The following is an 18227-nucleotide window of genomic DNA, read 5'->3' on the forward strand; positions in this document are numbered from 1 at the left end:
GTGGGCAAGGCGGTTAGTCTGTGACAGTGGTCCCCCAAATTTTGAGGATCACACACCCCTCTTATCCTTGTCTGTGTCCCCAGCTGAGAGCAGGAATGCAGCTTTGGTAGAGAATGGAGATGGGTGAGGGGGCTGCAGCTGGGAATGATTCTGGAGCCAGGAGTGGGGCTAGAACTTAGAATGGAGATGAGCATGGAGCCACAGTTGGGCTACATCCGTGGTCCCCAACACGGTGCCCGCAGGGGCACTTGCATGCGCCCGCCAGGTGGTCGGGGCTGGCCTGGCCCCGGGCACATGGCGCGGCGCTTGCGGGGAGCGTTGGCCCCGGGCGCGCGGCGCTTGTGGGGAGCATCGGCCCCGGGCGCGCGGTGCTTGCGGGGGGGAGGGGGAAGCGCCGGCCCCGGGCGCGCAGCGCTTGCGGGGGGGGCCCCGGCCCCGGGCGTGTGGCTATGGGGGGCCCCGGCCCCGGGCGCGTGGCTATGGTGGGGGGCCGCCCCCGGGCAAGCGGCTATGGGGGGGCCGCCCCCGGGCGCGCAAGTGTCCCCGCCCCCTGGCGCCCGGCGGGCGAACGGCCACGCCCCCTGGCGCCCGACAACCTCAAAAGGTTGGGGACCACTGGGCTACATTGTGAGCTTAAGCTCAGCTCTAGCTGAGTTCATCGCACCTTCAGGCCGTGCCCAGCCTCGGCCTTGGGCTGGGAACGGAGCTGTAGCCAGGACCTGAGGCTGTAGTTGGATCTGGGAGCAGAACTGCAGCTAGGTTGCAGTGAGGGTCAAAGGTCAGGCTGCAGTGGGGCTGTGATAGTTACCAACAGCCAGACTCCTGACTGTGTGAAAAGCTGAGCTGAAGCTGGGGACAGGGCGAAGTGTGGGGCCGGGAGCCAGAGCCCTGGATGTGGGCAGGATTGGTGCACAGGTGGGAGTGGCACTCCCTGTGGAGACTGGCATGGGCCCATTGCGCCCCCTGCAGTTTGGGGACTTGGTCTAAGGGATTGGTGCATTCTTCATATGAGGAGAGGTTAAAGCAACTAGGACTTTTCAGTTTAGAAAAGAGGAGACTGAGGGGGGATATGATAGAGTGGTGTGGAGAGGGCGGATAAAGAAAAGTTATTTATTAGTTCCCATAATAGAAGAACTAGAGGACACCAAATGAAATTAATGGGTAGCAGGTTTAAAACTAATAAAAAAAAGTTCTTCTTCACACAGCGTGTAGTCAACCTGTGGAACTCCTTGCCAGAGGAGGCTGTGAAGGCTAGGACTATAACAGAGTTTAAAGAGACGCTAGATAATTTCCTGGAGGTTAGGTCCATAAAAGGCTATTAGCCAGGGGATAGAATTGGTGTCCCTGGCCTCTGTTTGTCAGAGGCTGGAGAGGGATGGCAGGAGACAAATCACTTGATCATTGTCTTCAGTCCACCCTCTCTGGGGTACCTGGTGCTGGCCACTGTCGGCAGACAGGATACTGGGCTAGAAGGACTTTTGGTCTGACCCAGTACAGCCGTTCTTATGTTCTTATGTTCATGATGTCTATCCAGTGGCCCTTCATTTAGCAGGAGAGAGCAATGTGTGTTGGCAGATCACCTCAGCAGAGACCTTTCTCATATGTGTGTGAAGTAACCGAAGGACCAGGTGGCATAGAGATTTTCTCCAGCTGCGATTTACCTGGTACTGACCTGTTTGAGATCAGCTTCAACAAAAAGTGTCATCTTCTATTTTGTTCCAGAGCAGAAAAGGAGAGTCAGTTTATTTCAGATGTTTCTTAATGTTTTGGGCTGAGGACCCTCTATACGCTTCTATTTTCCATTAATTGAGAAGGTGGTGAGGAAGATAGATCAGGCAAAGATGATCCTGATTTCATCAGCTTGGCTGAGACAGCAGTGGCACATGCACCTGTGTCAGCTGTTGGACAGAGTCTGCAAACAGCTTGTTGTTCCCAAACTTGCTGCTGCTGCTGCATAATTTTTATTCATATCCTCAGTGTCTCCATTCCTGGTCATTTGGGCTTTGATAAATGTAGAACTATCTTCCTTGTTAGTTCATAATGTATTACTTAATTCTAGTAAGCAAGTGGTGAAAGCAATGTTAATACTTGAAATGATCTAGTTTTGTTTCTTGGTTGCAAGGAATAGCTGTCCACTAGTTACAGCTTGTATCCAGTGTATATTGGAGTATTTGATGCATTTAAAGTCTGAGTGGTTATCTAATCCTTCTTTGAGTTCAGTTGATGTCTCTTTCAGCTAATTTTTAGTGAATGGTAGATCATCATTTGTGCATGGTATAAGGAGTTATCTAGCTTGTATCCTCTTTTAGAGATCCCGTGTCAGTATGGGAACTTAATTTAGTTTTCTTTATGCTTATGAAGCTGCATTTTAGGAGTTATCTCGCTTGTATCCTCTTTTAGAGATCCCGTGTCAGCATGGGAACTTAATTTAGTTTTCTCTATGCTTACGAAGCTGCCTTTTGTACCCTTGGCAAACTCTGCTTGCCTTTTTTTTTTTGGTCTTTCTTAAACTGTGTTTATTGTTATTATAACATCATTGAGAAGAATGAGTAAATTACATATCTTGATACAAAGGTTCTTGTTAAAAAAAAGGGGGGGGAGTGGTTCTTATGCTTAAGCCCAGGTTTTTACTGAAAATAATATGAGTTTCAGATCAATCAGATAATTAAGTTACTGGTATTTTTTCAAAGCTGCTTCATAATAAAGGCTAATCTGTGTGCAGGTTGGACCTCCCTTGTCTAGCATCCTTGGGACCTGATTGGTCCCGGATGAGGGATGTTACTGTACCAGGGAAGTCATTTTTGTACCCCTGTCACCAGCTGCCCCTCACCCAGCTGCTGGCCTCTCAGTCAGCTCCCCACATCCTGCTGGCCCAGCTACCCTGCCTACCCGCTGGGCAGCCGTCGCTGCTGTGGCTCCACCAGGTAGCCCGGTGTTGGGACTCCAGCCAGCCACATGCACTGTGCACTGGGACTCTGGACAGCTGTGTGCTGGTGCTCCCTGGGCAGCCTCACATGCACGGTGCGCCAGGGCTTCCAGCCTTGCTGGGCAGCCACACACTGGGGTTCCCAAACTCTCTCAACAGTCCCATTGCCACGTGCTGGGTGGCCCCATGTCAGGTGCCGGTGGGCAGCTCGCTGTCCTGCTGACCTCGCAGGGATCTTTACTGCTGGCCCTCCACCAGGACTCTCTGGTCCTGCAACATCTATGCTGGACCATAGACATTGCTGGACCAGAGAATCCTGGTTAAGAGAGTTTCAACTTGTGTAGTATACTTTAGATGAGGGATACTCAACTTTGGAAGCCCCCGGGGGCCACAATGATACTCTCAGCACATGCTGAGGTTCACAACTTAAGTGTGGTGGCATAGACATGCAAATATATATGCAAATATATGAAATAGCTTCTTTCATACTAATGGGCATGAATACAAAGATTAAGTATTAAGCCATGGCGCCAGACCCAAACATGGCCAGTGTGAGCCAGTCAGCACCTTTCAGGCTCTGCCCACAAGACTAAGCAGCCAGCACTTCCCACAATGCCTTGGCACTCCTGGCACCTCCTCCCTGGAGGTTAGAAATGCCAACAGCCTGTACCTTTCTGTTCCAGCCAGCCCATCTGCTTGCGTCTTTCAATGCTCACCTCACCTGGGAGATGCCTTGCTGTTGTGGAGCATGTTCCCAGTGCAGGCCACATTCAAATGATCCTTCCTGTGGTCTGTGTTTTGAGCCCCATGTAAATCCAAACTGAACTGCAGGCAGCAAACAAATGGGCCTTGGGTCACATGCCTAGATCCAAGCTCTTCATGGACAGAGCCTCCTCTGTGGAATGCAAAGCAGCCTCTGTCCACAGGGAGAATGCAAAGCAGGCTCCCCTGTCTCCCCCTCTGCCGCCCCTGTGATAGAGGAAGCAGTGTGTAGGGGAGGGGAGGCAGCACTTCAGAGCCAATGTTGGCAGGAATCAGGTTTTAAGGCAGCTCCCCCCAGCACTGGCTTCTGTCTCGCCCTCCCACCTTTGTCGGAGGCAGCAAGGGGGGGCAGGCAGGTCCATGAAGCTGATACACGTGGGAAGCTGACTTGAACACTTTCTGTCAGAGGCAACAGTGCAAGGGTGGGGAGATCCAGTGCCCTTGGGGAGCTGGCTTCTCATGGGCACTGGCTCCTGCTCCTCCCTGTCCTTCCCCATGCTGCCTCTGTGTTGATAAACCTAGGCTTATTGGTTAATTGTATAGTCGACTACACGTTGACATCCCTAGAATATACAGAATCACTTAAAGAAGAAACAAAGATTACTTGTAACTGGAATTCCTGAGATGACTCAGTGTTCTCACATTCCATTCATCTTCCCCTATTTCTTGGAGTTCTATTTTGGTTTCTCTCAGTTAAGGTAGAAAGAACTGAGGCAGTAGAGAGCTCAGTGCCTCCTTATATTGTGTTTCCCTTAGTCAGTGTTTGAAGATGATGAGGAAAGGGATAGGAGGGGGCACACTTGGAAAGGGTTCTGCCATTAGGCTGCACTGGTTTACCCATAAATGTGAAATATACAGACTCATTGCAAAGAGTTCTATTTATATGTAAATAACCTTCATTTTAGCATTTCCTGCCATGTTGTGTTCAGATATGCAACCTTAAGGTAACAATAACATTTTTTGCATTAGACCACGGCTACTCAACTTTGGAAGCTCCTGGGGCCACGAGATACTCACAGCACATGCTGAGGGCTGCAACTTAAGTGTGGTTGCATATACATGCAAATATATATGCAAATAGTTTATTTCACACTGATGGGCATGAATACAAAGTACTTTCCACAATGCCCCGGTGCTCCCGGGACTACCTTCCTGGGGACTAGAAATGCCGACACCCTGTACCCGCCTGTTCCAGCCAGCCAGCCCGCCTGCTTGCGTCTTTCAATATTTACCCCACCTGGGAGACACCTCGCCGTTGTGGCATGTGTTCTGAGTGGATGCCATGTTCAAAGGATCCCACCCGCAGGCCACTTGTTGAGCCCCATGTAAACCCAACCCACACCACAGGACACAAACAAACAGGCTACAGGCCGCGTTCGGTCTGCGGGCCATGTGTTGAGTAGCCCTGCATTAGACATTCATTTAAATGTTTAATCTGTAATATATAATCTCTTGATTTGACTTGATTTGTGGTATGTTTTCTGTTGCTTGAAGAGAGCATTTTTTTTTATTATAAAGGAGGAGAGAAGTCAAACCAAATCAGAAAAGAGAGAGAACTGAACAAAATTCTAAAGAGCCCAGAAGTAAGAAGTTGAGATCATCTCAGTCTATGAAAAAAACCCAGAAAGGTAAAATAAAGTTTTAAACTGTGTATATGCTGAAATATTAAATGTAAATGTTGAGTTTTTAATCCTATCAAAGTGATAGTTATATTTATGTTTCTGGATTTCAATGGCTCACAAATGAGATTTTCAGAAGAAAGAGAAAGGAGGATGAATTACTAATGAAGTAAGAGCCTCCAGAGAAATACATTATTAGAAGGAAGACCTGTTCAAACAAAAGGGAATCTGCATTCCAAAAAGAGTGCTAAAGTGTTTGATTCTGTGTGGCTCTGGGATTCTAAGCTTTTTGGTAACTAAGAAAATCTTTTTGACATCATAGATATGGAGATAATGTATTTAACTTCAAACTGATGAAGTTCTGCTTTGTAGAGAAAAAATCCCTTTTACTGAAGTATTTGCCTTATTGTGTGTGTGTGTGTGAGAGAGAGAGAGAGAGAAAGAGAAAGAGAAAGAGAGAGAGAAGTTTATTTTGTAGTAAATATAGCATTGTAAAGCATATTAAAGTAGTGCATAAAATCAAGATAAATTAATTGTTTTTAAATGGCTGTTTCATTTCAGATCAAGTTTCCTCAGAAGTTTCAAGTGATTTTGATAATGGTAAATTATTTAAACGATTTCCTAAATATTTTAACTAAAAATTTGTATGGTGTTTTCAATTGATTTGTCTTTGTTTTCAGTTCTATTCATCAGCAGTTTTGGACTTCTGATACAATTATTTGAAATATTGTTTATGCAGAACTGTAGGAAGAGAAGCAAGCAAGCAACAAAAAAAATTGATTTAAATCATTGGTTCTCAATTAGGAATACATATACCTCTAGGGCAATGGTTCTGAAAGTGTCTGCAGACCACTAGTGGTCTGGCTCAGGGCTCAACCTTTCCCCTGCAGTGGGGAGCCTGCACTGGTGCTCTAGCCCTCCTTCCCCCATGTGGTCGGAGTGGGGCTGGCTTCCCACTGCAGGGAGAGGAGCCCAAACCTCACAGGCTGGATCTGGCTTGCGAGGGAAGGAAGCAGCTTTGCATGCTGCTACTCCCCCTTCCCCCAACTGGGAGAACAGAAGCATGGGAAAGCACTCACATGGAGACTTTCCCCACTGCTCCCATTGGCTGGAATCATGGCCAATGGGAGCTGCAGGGATGGTGCCTGGGAGTGGCAGAAGACATGGAACCGGTAAGTGCCCCCATCCACCTCATGCCCAGACTTTGCACCCTCAATCCCCTCATGCATCCTCAGCCTGCTCCTGCACCCTATCTCCCAGACTTTGCCTGCACCCAACCTCTCACGCAGACCCCCCCAGCCCACTCCTGCACCCTGTATCCCAGCCAATACCGCCCCATCTTCAGCCCACTCCTGCACTCAAGGCTTCCCTACTTTTAGCCTGCTCCTGCACCCTACTTCCCACCCAGACCCTGTCCCTCCAGCATCCATTTTGGCATCATAGGTGATTGGCTGGTCTGTGGAAAGGTCTGCATTGAGTGGGTGTGGTACAGGTCAAAAAGTCTGAGAACCACTGCTTTAGAGTACATAAAGGTCTTCCAGGAATACATCAACTCATCACAATATTTGCCTAGTTTTACAGCAGGCTACAGAAAAAGCACCAGCAAAGTTAGTGCAAACTAAAATTTCATATAGACAATAAATTGTTTATAATTCTGTTTATACTATACACTGGAATTTATGTACAATTTTTATATTCCAGTTGATTTCTTTTAGAATTATATGGGTACAGTAGTCTGGGAAGATTAAGAGTCACTGATTTAAATTCATAGGAAGGATAGGTGACGGATGCTTGGCATGAATATTGCAAGCTTATGGAAGGAAGAAAAATTGTGAAATCTAGGAAGGAGAAGATAGTAGAAGAATAGTAATACTATGAAAATAGTTATAGTTACATTTGTGCAAGAAAGGATGAAAACAAATATTACTCTGCTAATCCCTGTAGTGGCATGGAGGATACGTGAGGTATATGTTTGGGGCATCCCCGCTATAAGTCGCACTGGTATATATCCATTCTGCACAAAAGTCATTGACACTCGTAGGAACTAATGCATTGTAAGTCCTCCCATTCCACATTCTTAAGTCATGCAAAAAAAATTGCTCAAATGGAAGTCAGACGCAGGGAAAAATGTCCCTGCTTTAAGTTGTTTTGCTTTAAGTCCAGGTTATTTGGAACATATCTTGGACTTACAGTGAGAATGGCCTGTATCGATAGAAATCCTCTATATCAGTGGTTCTCAAAGTGGTCTGCGAAACCACTCTGAGAAACCTGCTAACAAGCCGTGCCAGTTTGTTTACTAACTGGTGCCACAGCCACAGAGCCTCATGTCTCCCATTGGTTCCAATTTGCCATTTACGGGCAAGGGGAGCTGTGAGAAGCAGCAGCTTGGCCCATGCTACTTCCTGCAGCTGCCCTTGGCTACAAATAGTGAACCGGAGCCAATGGGAGCTGCGAGGTTCCGTAACCACGGTGCTGGTAAGTAAACACACCTGCATGGCCAGTTAGCCGGTTTCTCAGAGTGGTTTAGCAGACCACTTGGAGAAACACTGCTCTATATGGTAGTAAATAAGAATAGTACTACTCTACTAATTAATAAGAAGTCCTGTGGCACCTTATAGACTAACAGATGTATTGGAGCATAAGCTTTCGTGGGCAAAGACGCACTTCATCAGATGCTTGCCTTTGCCCATAAAAGCTTATGCTCCGATACATCTATTAGTCTGTAAGGTGCCACAGGACTTTTAGTTGTTTATGCAGATTCAGACTAACACGACTACCCCTCTGATCCTAATTAATAGTACTTCCAAGTATTGCAGTTCTACTCAGAAGTTTAAAAAAATGTCATCTGTAACCTCAGAATAAATTATTCAAGAACAGTGTGAGAGGTACCTTGTCCAATGTAGTCCAAACCAAAGTTCATTCCAGTTCCCATCCGCAGTACTTCATAGAGCCACCTGATACAGTAAGGAGAGATCAGAGTCCTAGTGACTGCTTTGGCAATGGCATTCCCTGCCCTTCGCTAATTCTGTTCCTTACTGCCTGTTTTATTATGCGGGCTCTTACCTCTGGACCTGTTAGTTTCTTGTTGGAGATTGTCTGGAAAAGACTCATAGTTCCTGTTTATCTGCCCTCCTTAAATAGAAGATTTTGGGATGCCTTCCAGACCTTTCACTTCTTCACCAGGCACAGCTGTGTGGCGGCTACCCCTTTAAAATGCCACTTCTGGCATTTCAAAGGGCAACTGCCATGGGGCCTGGGGTCAGCTGGGGAATCCCAGCTGATCCTGGGCTCTCCGTGGTGGCGGAACCCGGGTTCTGGGGAAATATTGTGCATAGGCCGGGATCAGATGGGGAGTCCCCAGCTGACCCCAGGCTCCACTGCTGTTCCTTTGAAACACCACCTTCGGGTTTCAAAGTGGCAGCCCTGCACACTTGTGCGGGGCTGCCACTTTGAAGTACCCCTTCCCTCCTCCTTTACTGCCTCTATCTCATAGAAGCAGCAAGAGGGAGGGGGGAGAATCAACTAGTCGACTAGTCAAAAGACTATCTGATAAGCAATTGCTTATCAGATAATCGACAAGTCAACTAGTCTCCAACAACCCTAGTTACCAACCATTACATATATTTGAGGTTCAAGATATAAAGCGTTAGGTATTTAAGAGGCTGAGGCAATCTGTTAATCTCTCTACCTTATGACAGTTTATAATTAGTTGACATAAATCAGTATGTAAATAGAAATTGAATAGTTAATTCTTTTTATTAAAATGATTCAAAACACTATATTACTGCAATTTTAGATGCTTACATTGATCTCTGCTGGTGAAATCAGAACACGTGAGCTGTAAGGTCCTTGCTGAATTTGCCACTATTCCTCTAATTTTTTTTGCATTATATCTTTGTTCTTAGATAGTTGGGATATTATAATTTTGTTTGCTACCCTGTGGGGTCTGTGCACCAACATGGACTATGTGCAGCATTTCTTTGTTTAATTTTAGGAACAAAGTACTAATGCTGCTGTTGATATAAGGATCAGTGTTCTGGAGCAAAGTCCAACAGATTAAGTCATTAGATCCACCATACCAAATCAATGAGGCTTTTGAAAAACAAATGCTGTAATGTAACAATTTTAGTTTGCAAGCAGAAATGATTGTGAGAGGCATTTGCCATATCTTATATTTTGGGCAATAGATGAATTAATGATGTTATAATATCTGTGGTCTTGAAAATACTCTATATAATCAATATAATTATAATCTATATAATAATTTGATGTATTGTAGAAAAAATATGGAAGGTAGCTGATGTTCCTTAATTTTTTAAAGGTTAAGTGCAGCAGTGTTGCCAACTTTGAAAAGTGCCTAGGGGTGCTTAACCAGCTGGGCCAACAACCACTATGGGCCCCAGGCAATGTGGGAGGAGCCTGGCTCTGCATCCCACAAGGAGTGGGGCCTCCGGCAGAAGGGGCAGGAGTGGGGCAGCAAGCCCTCAACACTGCCCTGAGTGCAGTGCGCGCCCCTCCCCCTCAAGTCCTGTGTGGCATGCCAAGTGTAGTGCTTTGGCAGCAACTTAATGTTCCCAGTGCTCTGGGGCGGCTGCTGCTGCTGCTTTGAATCGTTGGGCCCCAGGGTAGTTGCCCTTATCCCCTCCTCTGCCCTCCCCTCCCATGCTCAACCCCCAGCTCTGCCCCCAAACCCCACCCCCAACTCCATCTCCCAAGGTTATACTCCTGCCTTCCCACCTTCACTCTGCCTCTTCCCTACCAGTTCCGCTTCTTCCCCCAGCATACTGCATCTTTGCTTCTCCTGCCTGCCCCTTCCCCCCAAATGCCACAGAACAGCTGATTGCAGCAAGTGGGAAGTCTAGGGAGGAGAGAAGGGGATGTGCTGATCTGTGGAGTCCATTTGTGGGTGGGAGGTGCTGGGGGGGAGGAGTAGAAAGCTGATGGAGGGCTGCCCATTTTTCCCTGTGGAGGAGCATCCATGGAGTGCAATCAGCCAGTGTTGGTCCCAAACCCACTTGAGAACTGGACACTGAAAGCTGAATTGAACACTGTTCTGTCTTGTTTTTTCATGTCTCTTTTTAAATAATATATTTCCTTTTAAGGTAGACTGCAGTACATTTCTTTTCCGATTTTCCTTTTTAATGTTACATGTACCATCACAAACGTACAAAGGAGATAGGTGCACATTTGTACAACAAGAGAGTTGCAAAATTGTTTTTTCTTCAAAAATTCTCACATTTAAAGTACTTTGACTCAGAGGCTTATAGAGCCATGTACAATTTGGATACAAATTTTCGTTGAAAAATAATTTTCTTAAGATATTTTAATAATCTTAAACAGACCAAGATGACAATGAAGAGCAAGATATTCCTTCAGATGCTGATTTTTGGAAGGGTCCTCTACAAGAGACAGATGAAAAATCACGGTAAGTTCTGATACCTATACCAATAATTTGTATATCTTGTAATAGTTATACTTATTAAAAAATCATGTGGCTACATGTGTCTTTTCAGGATTTGTTATGATTATTCCAAAACTGAAAATGAGTGCCAAATCTTCTTCCTTACTTTATATACTTGAGTATAGTGAAACTCCTCACTTAACTACTAATGTTCCTGAAAAATGCTATTTTAAGTGAATCGATATTAAGTGAATCCAATTTCCGCATAAGAATTAATGTAAATGGGGAGGCTACATTCCAGGGACATTTTTTCCTGTAGACAAAGGCAGTATATATATATATATATACATTTTAAATAGTTTAATACTGTACACAGCAATGATGATTGTGAAGCTTGATTGAGGTGGTGGAGTCAAAGGGAATATTTCCCAGGGAATGTTTTGCTACTAAATGATGAAGTAGCACTCGGCTGAGCTCTCAAAGGTTAACATGTTGTTAATGTAGCCTCGTGCTCTAGAGCCATAGTCTCCAACCCATCGACTGGTCAATCGGGGGGCTCGACCATTTGATCGCAAGGCATTCGGGCCCCCCCCCCCCATTTCTCCCTACTGTCAAAAAGAAGCCCCTGCTGATGCTACCTTCAGCGACAATGGAGTATGGGAACTTTCGAAAAAGGATTTTTTTTTTTCTAAAGAACCACATCTAGACTGCAGTTTCACTTTCAAAATACCCTTTTTTGAAACAGCGATTGGACCCAAATATGCAAATGAAGCGTGGGATATTTAAATCAGCACTTCATTTGCACTTTCGATCTGCCAAAATTACATGCCTCTTTCGAAAGAGGGATGTAGTCTAGACAAGCCCTTAGTCACTGGCCTTTTCTGCTTTTCTTCTGCCTTCGCTGTTAGCTTGGGCCTTTGCAGCACTGTGGAAGGATCTGCCACAGGCTTGGGCTCCATAATGTAATAGATATGCACATCCCTTGAGGTGGTTCTTTTTGCCATAATTTGCTCCTTTGTAGTTTTTTTCACCATGAAATATGTTGGAATATTTGACCAATGGGAAGTAATTCTTGTTAAGATAATACAGGCAGTCCCCGGGTTACATGGATCCGACTTACATCGGATCCCTACTTACAAACGGGGTGAGGCAACCCCGCACTAGCTGCTTCCCCCCAGCAGACCAGGGAGATGCGGAGCGGCTTTTCTCAGCAGACACCTCAGCTTGACTGAGGGAAGTGAGGTGTGGGAGAATAAAGGACTGAGGGAAGTGAGGTGTGGGAGAATAAAACTGAGCTCTGGAGAAATGTTTGACTAGAGTTTCCCCTACAATATGTACCAGTTCCAACTTACATACAAATTCAACTTAAGAACAAACCTACAGTCCCTATCTTGTACGTAACCCGGGGACTGCCTGTACTCCCCATTTACTTGATTTAAAACCAGAAACAAGAGAATGAAAATGGGGATTTTAGCTTTAGATCCTTTATAAATAAAATCTATATTGGACACTACTTAACCAAAAAGCACTAGTGACACAACTTAAGTTTTGAAGAATGAAAAGAGAATTGCTTTGTAGCATAAATTTGTTGTGCATGCATGTATCCATCTTTCCCAAAATAGGGATGTATTTAGGATCCAGTGCTCATCTTATTCCCTTTGATTATTCAAGAACAACTAAAGACCTGATTTCATTTTAAGCAAACAATTTAAACTGTATTGGTATTTTCTCAAATGTTTGGCCTCAATATACTTGAAATCAATCTGTTTTTTAAATACTTTAAAGGAAATACCTATCTCGATGCACTTCAGCTCACAGGGAGTCAGTCATACCTACCTTCACTCCATGGGGATAAGTATCATACACCATGCTAGTCTGTTTCTGCAAAAACAGCAAGGAGTCCTGAGTCATCTTAAAGATTTAACAAATTTATTTGGGCAAGAACTTTCATGGGCAAATGCATCTGATAAAGTGGGTCTTTGTCCATGGAAGATTATGCCCAAATAAATCTGTTAGGGTATGTCTACACTAGCTCATTAATTCGAGCTAGATAGGCAAAACAGGCAACCGGAGTTGCAAATGAAGCCCGGGATTTAAATATCCTGGGCTTTATTTGCATGTTCCCGTCCGGCTGCCATTTTTAAATCAATATTAGTTCAAACGAACTGCCCACGACTACACGCGGAAGTTAAAGTTAATCCGAACTAAATTCTTAGTTCGGATTAACTGTTACTTCTCATGGAATGAGGTGTAACAGTTAATCCGAACTAAGGACTTAGTTCGGATTAACTTTAAACGGTTGCGTGTAGCCACGGGCTGTTTGTTCGAACTAAGGGGGATTTAAAAATGGCGGCAGGACGGGAACATGTAAATAAAGTCCAGGATTTTTAAATCCCAGGCTTCATCTGCAACTCCGGTTGCCTGATTTGCCTATCTAGCTCGAATTAATGAGCTAGTGTAGACATACCCTAAGTCTTTAAGATGCCACAGGACTCCTTGTTCTTTTCCCTTGGGGATAAAGACACAAAAAATAGCAGAACAGTCATGGTTCTTTTATGTGGTAAGATAGCCATTGAGAGGCCATGCAAGGAGGCACTACACTTTTACATACCATGAAGCGGTGCTCAGCAGCAGCTTTCTCTTTATTGGCTTGGAGGTATTGTGGAGGGACTGTCTGCCACTATGCAGATGCACAGAGCCCTGTGGAAATCCATGGAAATAAAGGGTATCTAGTGTCCTTCAGGGCTCTATCGGGAACTGCAGTGGTAAAAGCATCAGCATGTCAGGATGTCTCTTTCAATAGCTAGGGCCCCACATGAGCAGCTCCTTTAACGTGGCTGTACTGCCTCCAGACCCGCCCACTAGGGTGAACACAAGGCTCACTGGCAAAAGTCCCTAGCCACACTAGTGTATGCAGGCATCTTGCATGCTCTTAAACAGAAACCACAGAGTGCTGTGTGGAAGGGATTTTGTTCTGGGAGTATATAAGCTGCTTGCACACAGTAGCGTGAACAAGGACAGCTGGTGGTGAACCTTGTGCCCACCCGATTGGGCAAGGATGGGGGCTGTATAGACATGCCAGAGGACCTGTCCACATGGGCACTGGCTCTGTGAGCAGCATCCCAACATGTTGCTGCAGTTCAGCAGAGTCCTGCAGCTCTGCGATACCAGATTTATGTCCATGGATATACGCATCCACTGATAATAGATTTTGGATCTCCACAAGGTTCTCCAGTTAAACTATGAAAAGACACCTCCTTCCCTCAACTACAGCTTCATGGGCTTGAGTATCAACCAGGAAGTTATAGTATGAGGTTAATTATAAAAAAAACTCTATTTGCATACATACTCAGCTAGAGATATTAATAGAAAAATCCCCCAAAAAGTTGTTGTTGTGCTTGCAGACCTACAAATTCCATGATACTTATGGGGAAAAATTAAAAACAAATATATACCTTGATTCCTGTAACCATTTAGTGTTAAAGCAGAAAAGGTGAGATTATAGTCAATCGGTATGAAGAGAAATGTAGCAGATCTTCTGTAATTCCAGACAGACAAACTGTGTCCTAGTCCCTTGTTTTTAGAGATGTTATCTGTAAATGTTGGATCACTGGTTATACACTCTAATATTTATTGTAAGAGTAATGTCATGCCAAAATAATTTAATTAATTAAAGAGTATTCCCTAAATACCAAAACACTGCTTCTGTCAGACAGAATGAGGAAGAAATGGAGGAAAATAGAAATGTAGTATACCTCATATGCATTGCTTTGAACTTAGAATCAGAAAAGATTAGGGTTAGAAGAGACCTCTGATGATCAACTAGTCGAAACCTCTGCTCAAAGCAGGACCAACTTTTTCTTCTTATAACCAAAAATCTCAGAAGATGTTTGCAGCACAAGGAATAGCAACTGTGATACCCTACATTTGTTGCTCACATATTTTAATGTTATTATTTGGTTTCTCTTACAGGGAGGAAGAGTTTGATGAGTATTTTCAAGACTTATTTCTCTGAAACTCCATATTTATTCTTGAATTCATATCTGAATACCAAATCAGATTTAGGAACCTATATTTTTATGTAAAATTTGATTAAAAGCACTGTTCCTACAATTGATTGTGTATGAACGCATACCCCTGCCTGCATAGAGTATCACTGATTTCACTAGGCCATGTGCATGTATGGGTCAGTTGCAGGATTGAGGCATAAGCAGTTTCTCTTGGAAGACGATAGACAGATACCCCTGTGTATTAATGAAGGATGACATATATATTGTTATAATTTATTTTCATCTGAGTGCATAGTAAAGTACAAATTTAAAATATTGTAGAAGACACTGCACATTAACCTCAAAAGAGGGTGAGGAGACATACAAAAATGGGGTTTTCTGATAGAATGCAGTGTTTTTACAATGATCAGCTACGTGAAGTACTTTCTTCTATTCTGCACATTAGTTAATTGTTTTAAAGGCAAATTATAGTTGACTTTCTGTTCTGAATTTACCACTCAACTCTTTAAAAAAGAACTATATATATTATTAATAATGCTGCAGGAGTTCATAGATTTAAATTCAATAGTCATGTGATGTTTAAGACTCAAAAATCTTTTTGAAGTTTCTGATTTTATGAAACTTATCTTTGGTAAGTAAATCTTTTCTTCCTAAAATCAATTATGTTTTCTTTAATCATTTTCATAAGTATTAGTTCACTGTTACCCTCATTTTAAGTCTATTATTTTAAATGTTGTTTGACTGACAGTCCCATGGTCATTCTACTAGTACTTTAGGATATTAGTTTGTCACATTTGTTGTAATAAATGAGGTACATGGTTTGCCGGTGGGAAAAGTACATACGGCTTACGTGTTATCTGTGGTTTCTGATCCCCTTATTAGTGAATGAATTGTAATCCTACTTTAAAGTGTAATCCTGAGCATACCAAGTCAGTAACATATAATAACACTTGAGACTTAGTGTTTTTTTCCTATTCAAATTGCAGCATAACTTTAAATTCATTTTATTGTATGTTTCCAAAGAAACAGTCTGCACAAGATTAAATTCCAATGGCCATTCTTTTGTCAATGGAAAATTATTTCATCTACATAAGAGACATTTGTGTTACCATAGTACTGAGTGAAATTTATATTTTAAACAGTCTTGGTAAAATTAATGGTTTATAAAGTACTGTCTGTATTTTTGAAAGCAGAAACCTTAACTGGATGAGTTGTTCACAGTATAGATGCCATATAACAAAGTGCTTGATGCAGACAGCATAACTCTGTAGACATGGTTGTAATATATCCATGAACATGTGCATGATTTGTGTAGATCCACAGATCTCTATTTACATTTAGTATTACTTAACATAATTACAATTTTAACCATTCATACATACAAAATGGATGACAGTACAGAGACACATTTAAGGTGTCCTTGAATAACAAGTAAAGGTAGACTTGTGTGTGTGAAGTCTTCTTTCAGTAAGAAGATGGATTTAAAGGTTAATTCTTTGTCATCTTGCAAGCTTGGTTAGGAGCCAAATCCAATCTACAGCAATCAGCTTAAGTCTATGTAACTTGCCTATAAGGGCTTTAGTACAGTTTGTTGCTATATTTGTTGCTGCAAATGATGTAGAATAGGCATGTATTTTGGATACCTACTTTTTTTCTGGGCCTTCACAATATAATTATAAAATAGTACAATATACATATTAAATACATTGTTTCATTTAATATATTTTTAATTAAAAGTAGATGACAAAAGCAAACTTGATATTTCCTCATATCTACATTTGTTACAGAAAATATTATCCCCAGATTTATGGCATTTTAAGTCTGCATAAAATATTTGGCCCATTAATAAATTAAGGATATATTTGTGGAAGAATGTTTTATTTCTCATTATAGTTGCACAGTAGCTATGTGCTATGTATGTTAGAACATATTTGAAGGATTTTTTATAAAAAATGCTAGAAGGGTCTTGGGCAAAAGAGAACGGAGAATGTAATTGTTCATGCTACATATACAGTGTAATTTTAGTGTTACCTGCACACATGTAGAAAGAATAGTATTTAATGTACGAAGATACAGGATCACAGACTTACTAATGGAGCATTAATCAGTGACTGCACATCACACTCGAAGAGAAAACTCTGAAATGTTCTCTCCTTCTGCTTTTTGTAGGGAAACTTAATATACAGTAAAAGTGTATTAGTAAATATAAAAACAGATATTTCCCCCTTGCCCTTGTGGATAGTAAATTACCTCCAAGCAGTAGAACCTGTACAATCCTATTTTGGAGGGAAAGGAATGGTGGCAGGATTTGAGAAGGCTGCACCTGGAGAGAATAATTTCTGTGCATTTAAAGCTCACCTTTTATACCTCTGAATTGTTAGATTTGGAATTGGGTCCAATGGAATACATTGCTTTGGTATATGAATGTAATACATAAATCCATTGCTCATTCCCCTTTTCTCTGCCTATGGCAATGGCAGACACTCCAGACCAAAAGCGAGAAAAGTGGCTGTGGAGAAGCTCCATTACCATTCTTTATACTTATGGAAGAGATCATTAATATACAGAATAGCTTCCTAGGGTGTGGCTATGGAAGGATTTGTGAAGACAATTTTTGTTCATTGATCTTATTAGGGTAAATTCAGGAATTCTGAAATACCAGACACATGTATTTGTTATTTTATCCAAAAAATATTGTATTGTTTCATACACTTTTTAAGAAGACATTTGAATCTATAGCTTTGCTATAGGAATATTTGTGTAGGTACTGTAATACATTGTTCATTCTAAATAAAAAAGCTTACAATTCTTATGACCTGCATTTTGATTTTATGTAAAGAGACAAGTTTTGTTCATATAGGGTACGAGGTACATGGGTCACTGGCAGTTAAATGGTGGGCAGAATTGCATACTTGTGGAGAAGGGAATGGTTTCTCCAAAGCCACTGCTACAATTACAAATTGGTAGTGATAGCTTCAGGGGGAGGATTGCGCCATCGGCCTCTTTTTGTAGGCACAAGATGGTGCTAATATTTAGGTGTTTTGAAGTAGTGGAAGAGATCATTCCAGGATTGTATCTAGAACTGAGGATGCAGGAATGGGATGTAGTTCAGTTCAGATGAAAAAAATTAACATAATATAAAAATGTAAAACTATGAATTTTGAAATTTTCTGCAATTTTTTGTTTTGGTATGTGCAACTTAGATCTTATATGAAATTACTGGTTGTAATCTATCATTAAAAAGTCATATATAGTTTTCTGGACAGTCTGCAGCATTTATACATTTTAATAAAAATACTGTATATAAATTGAGTGCCAAGAAATCATACCAAGAAGTGAACACATAATCAACTCATTTTGCACCATAATTCATGTTTTCTTTCCATTTTGTCTTCATGATTTTTAGTTTTCAATGGATTCCGCCTCTTTTATGCCATTAGTAATGACACTCAATAAATGGCATTTGTTTAAGAGGATTGTTTGGCCTATGCTATCCTATGCATTGTAGA

General features: G+C 42.4%; 1 protein-coding gene across 1 annotated transcript in view; it reads left to right on the forward strand.

Moving 5' to 3' along the window:
• The window catches only part of LOC102462381 (protein FRA10AC1 homolog), a 95436-nt gene extending 77247 nt beyond the window's left edge, over positions 1-18189 (forward strand). Inside the window, exons 11-14 of the mRNA XM_075935153.1 lie at positions 5207-5316; positions 5869-5907; positions 10648-10732; positions 14681-18189. Of these exons, the coding sequence (XP_075791268.1) occupies positions 5207-5316; positions 5869-5907; positions 10648-10732; positions 14681-14723 (277 nt within the window). The 3' untranslated portion in view covers positions 14724-18189. The remainder of the gene's footprint in view (positions 1-5206; positions 5317-5868; positions 5908-10647; positions 10733-14680) is intronic.
• Positions 18190-18227: the final 38 nt, after the last annotated feature.

This window comes from Pelodiscus sinensis, chromosome 8, assembly GCF_049634645.1.
Source record: "Pelodiscus sinensis isolate JC-2024 chromosome 8, ASM4963464v1, whole genome shotgun sequence".
Lineage (NCBI taxonomy): Eukaryota > Metazoa > Chordata > Testudines > Trionychidae > Pelodiscus > Pelodiscus sinensis.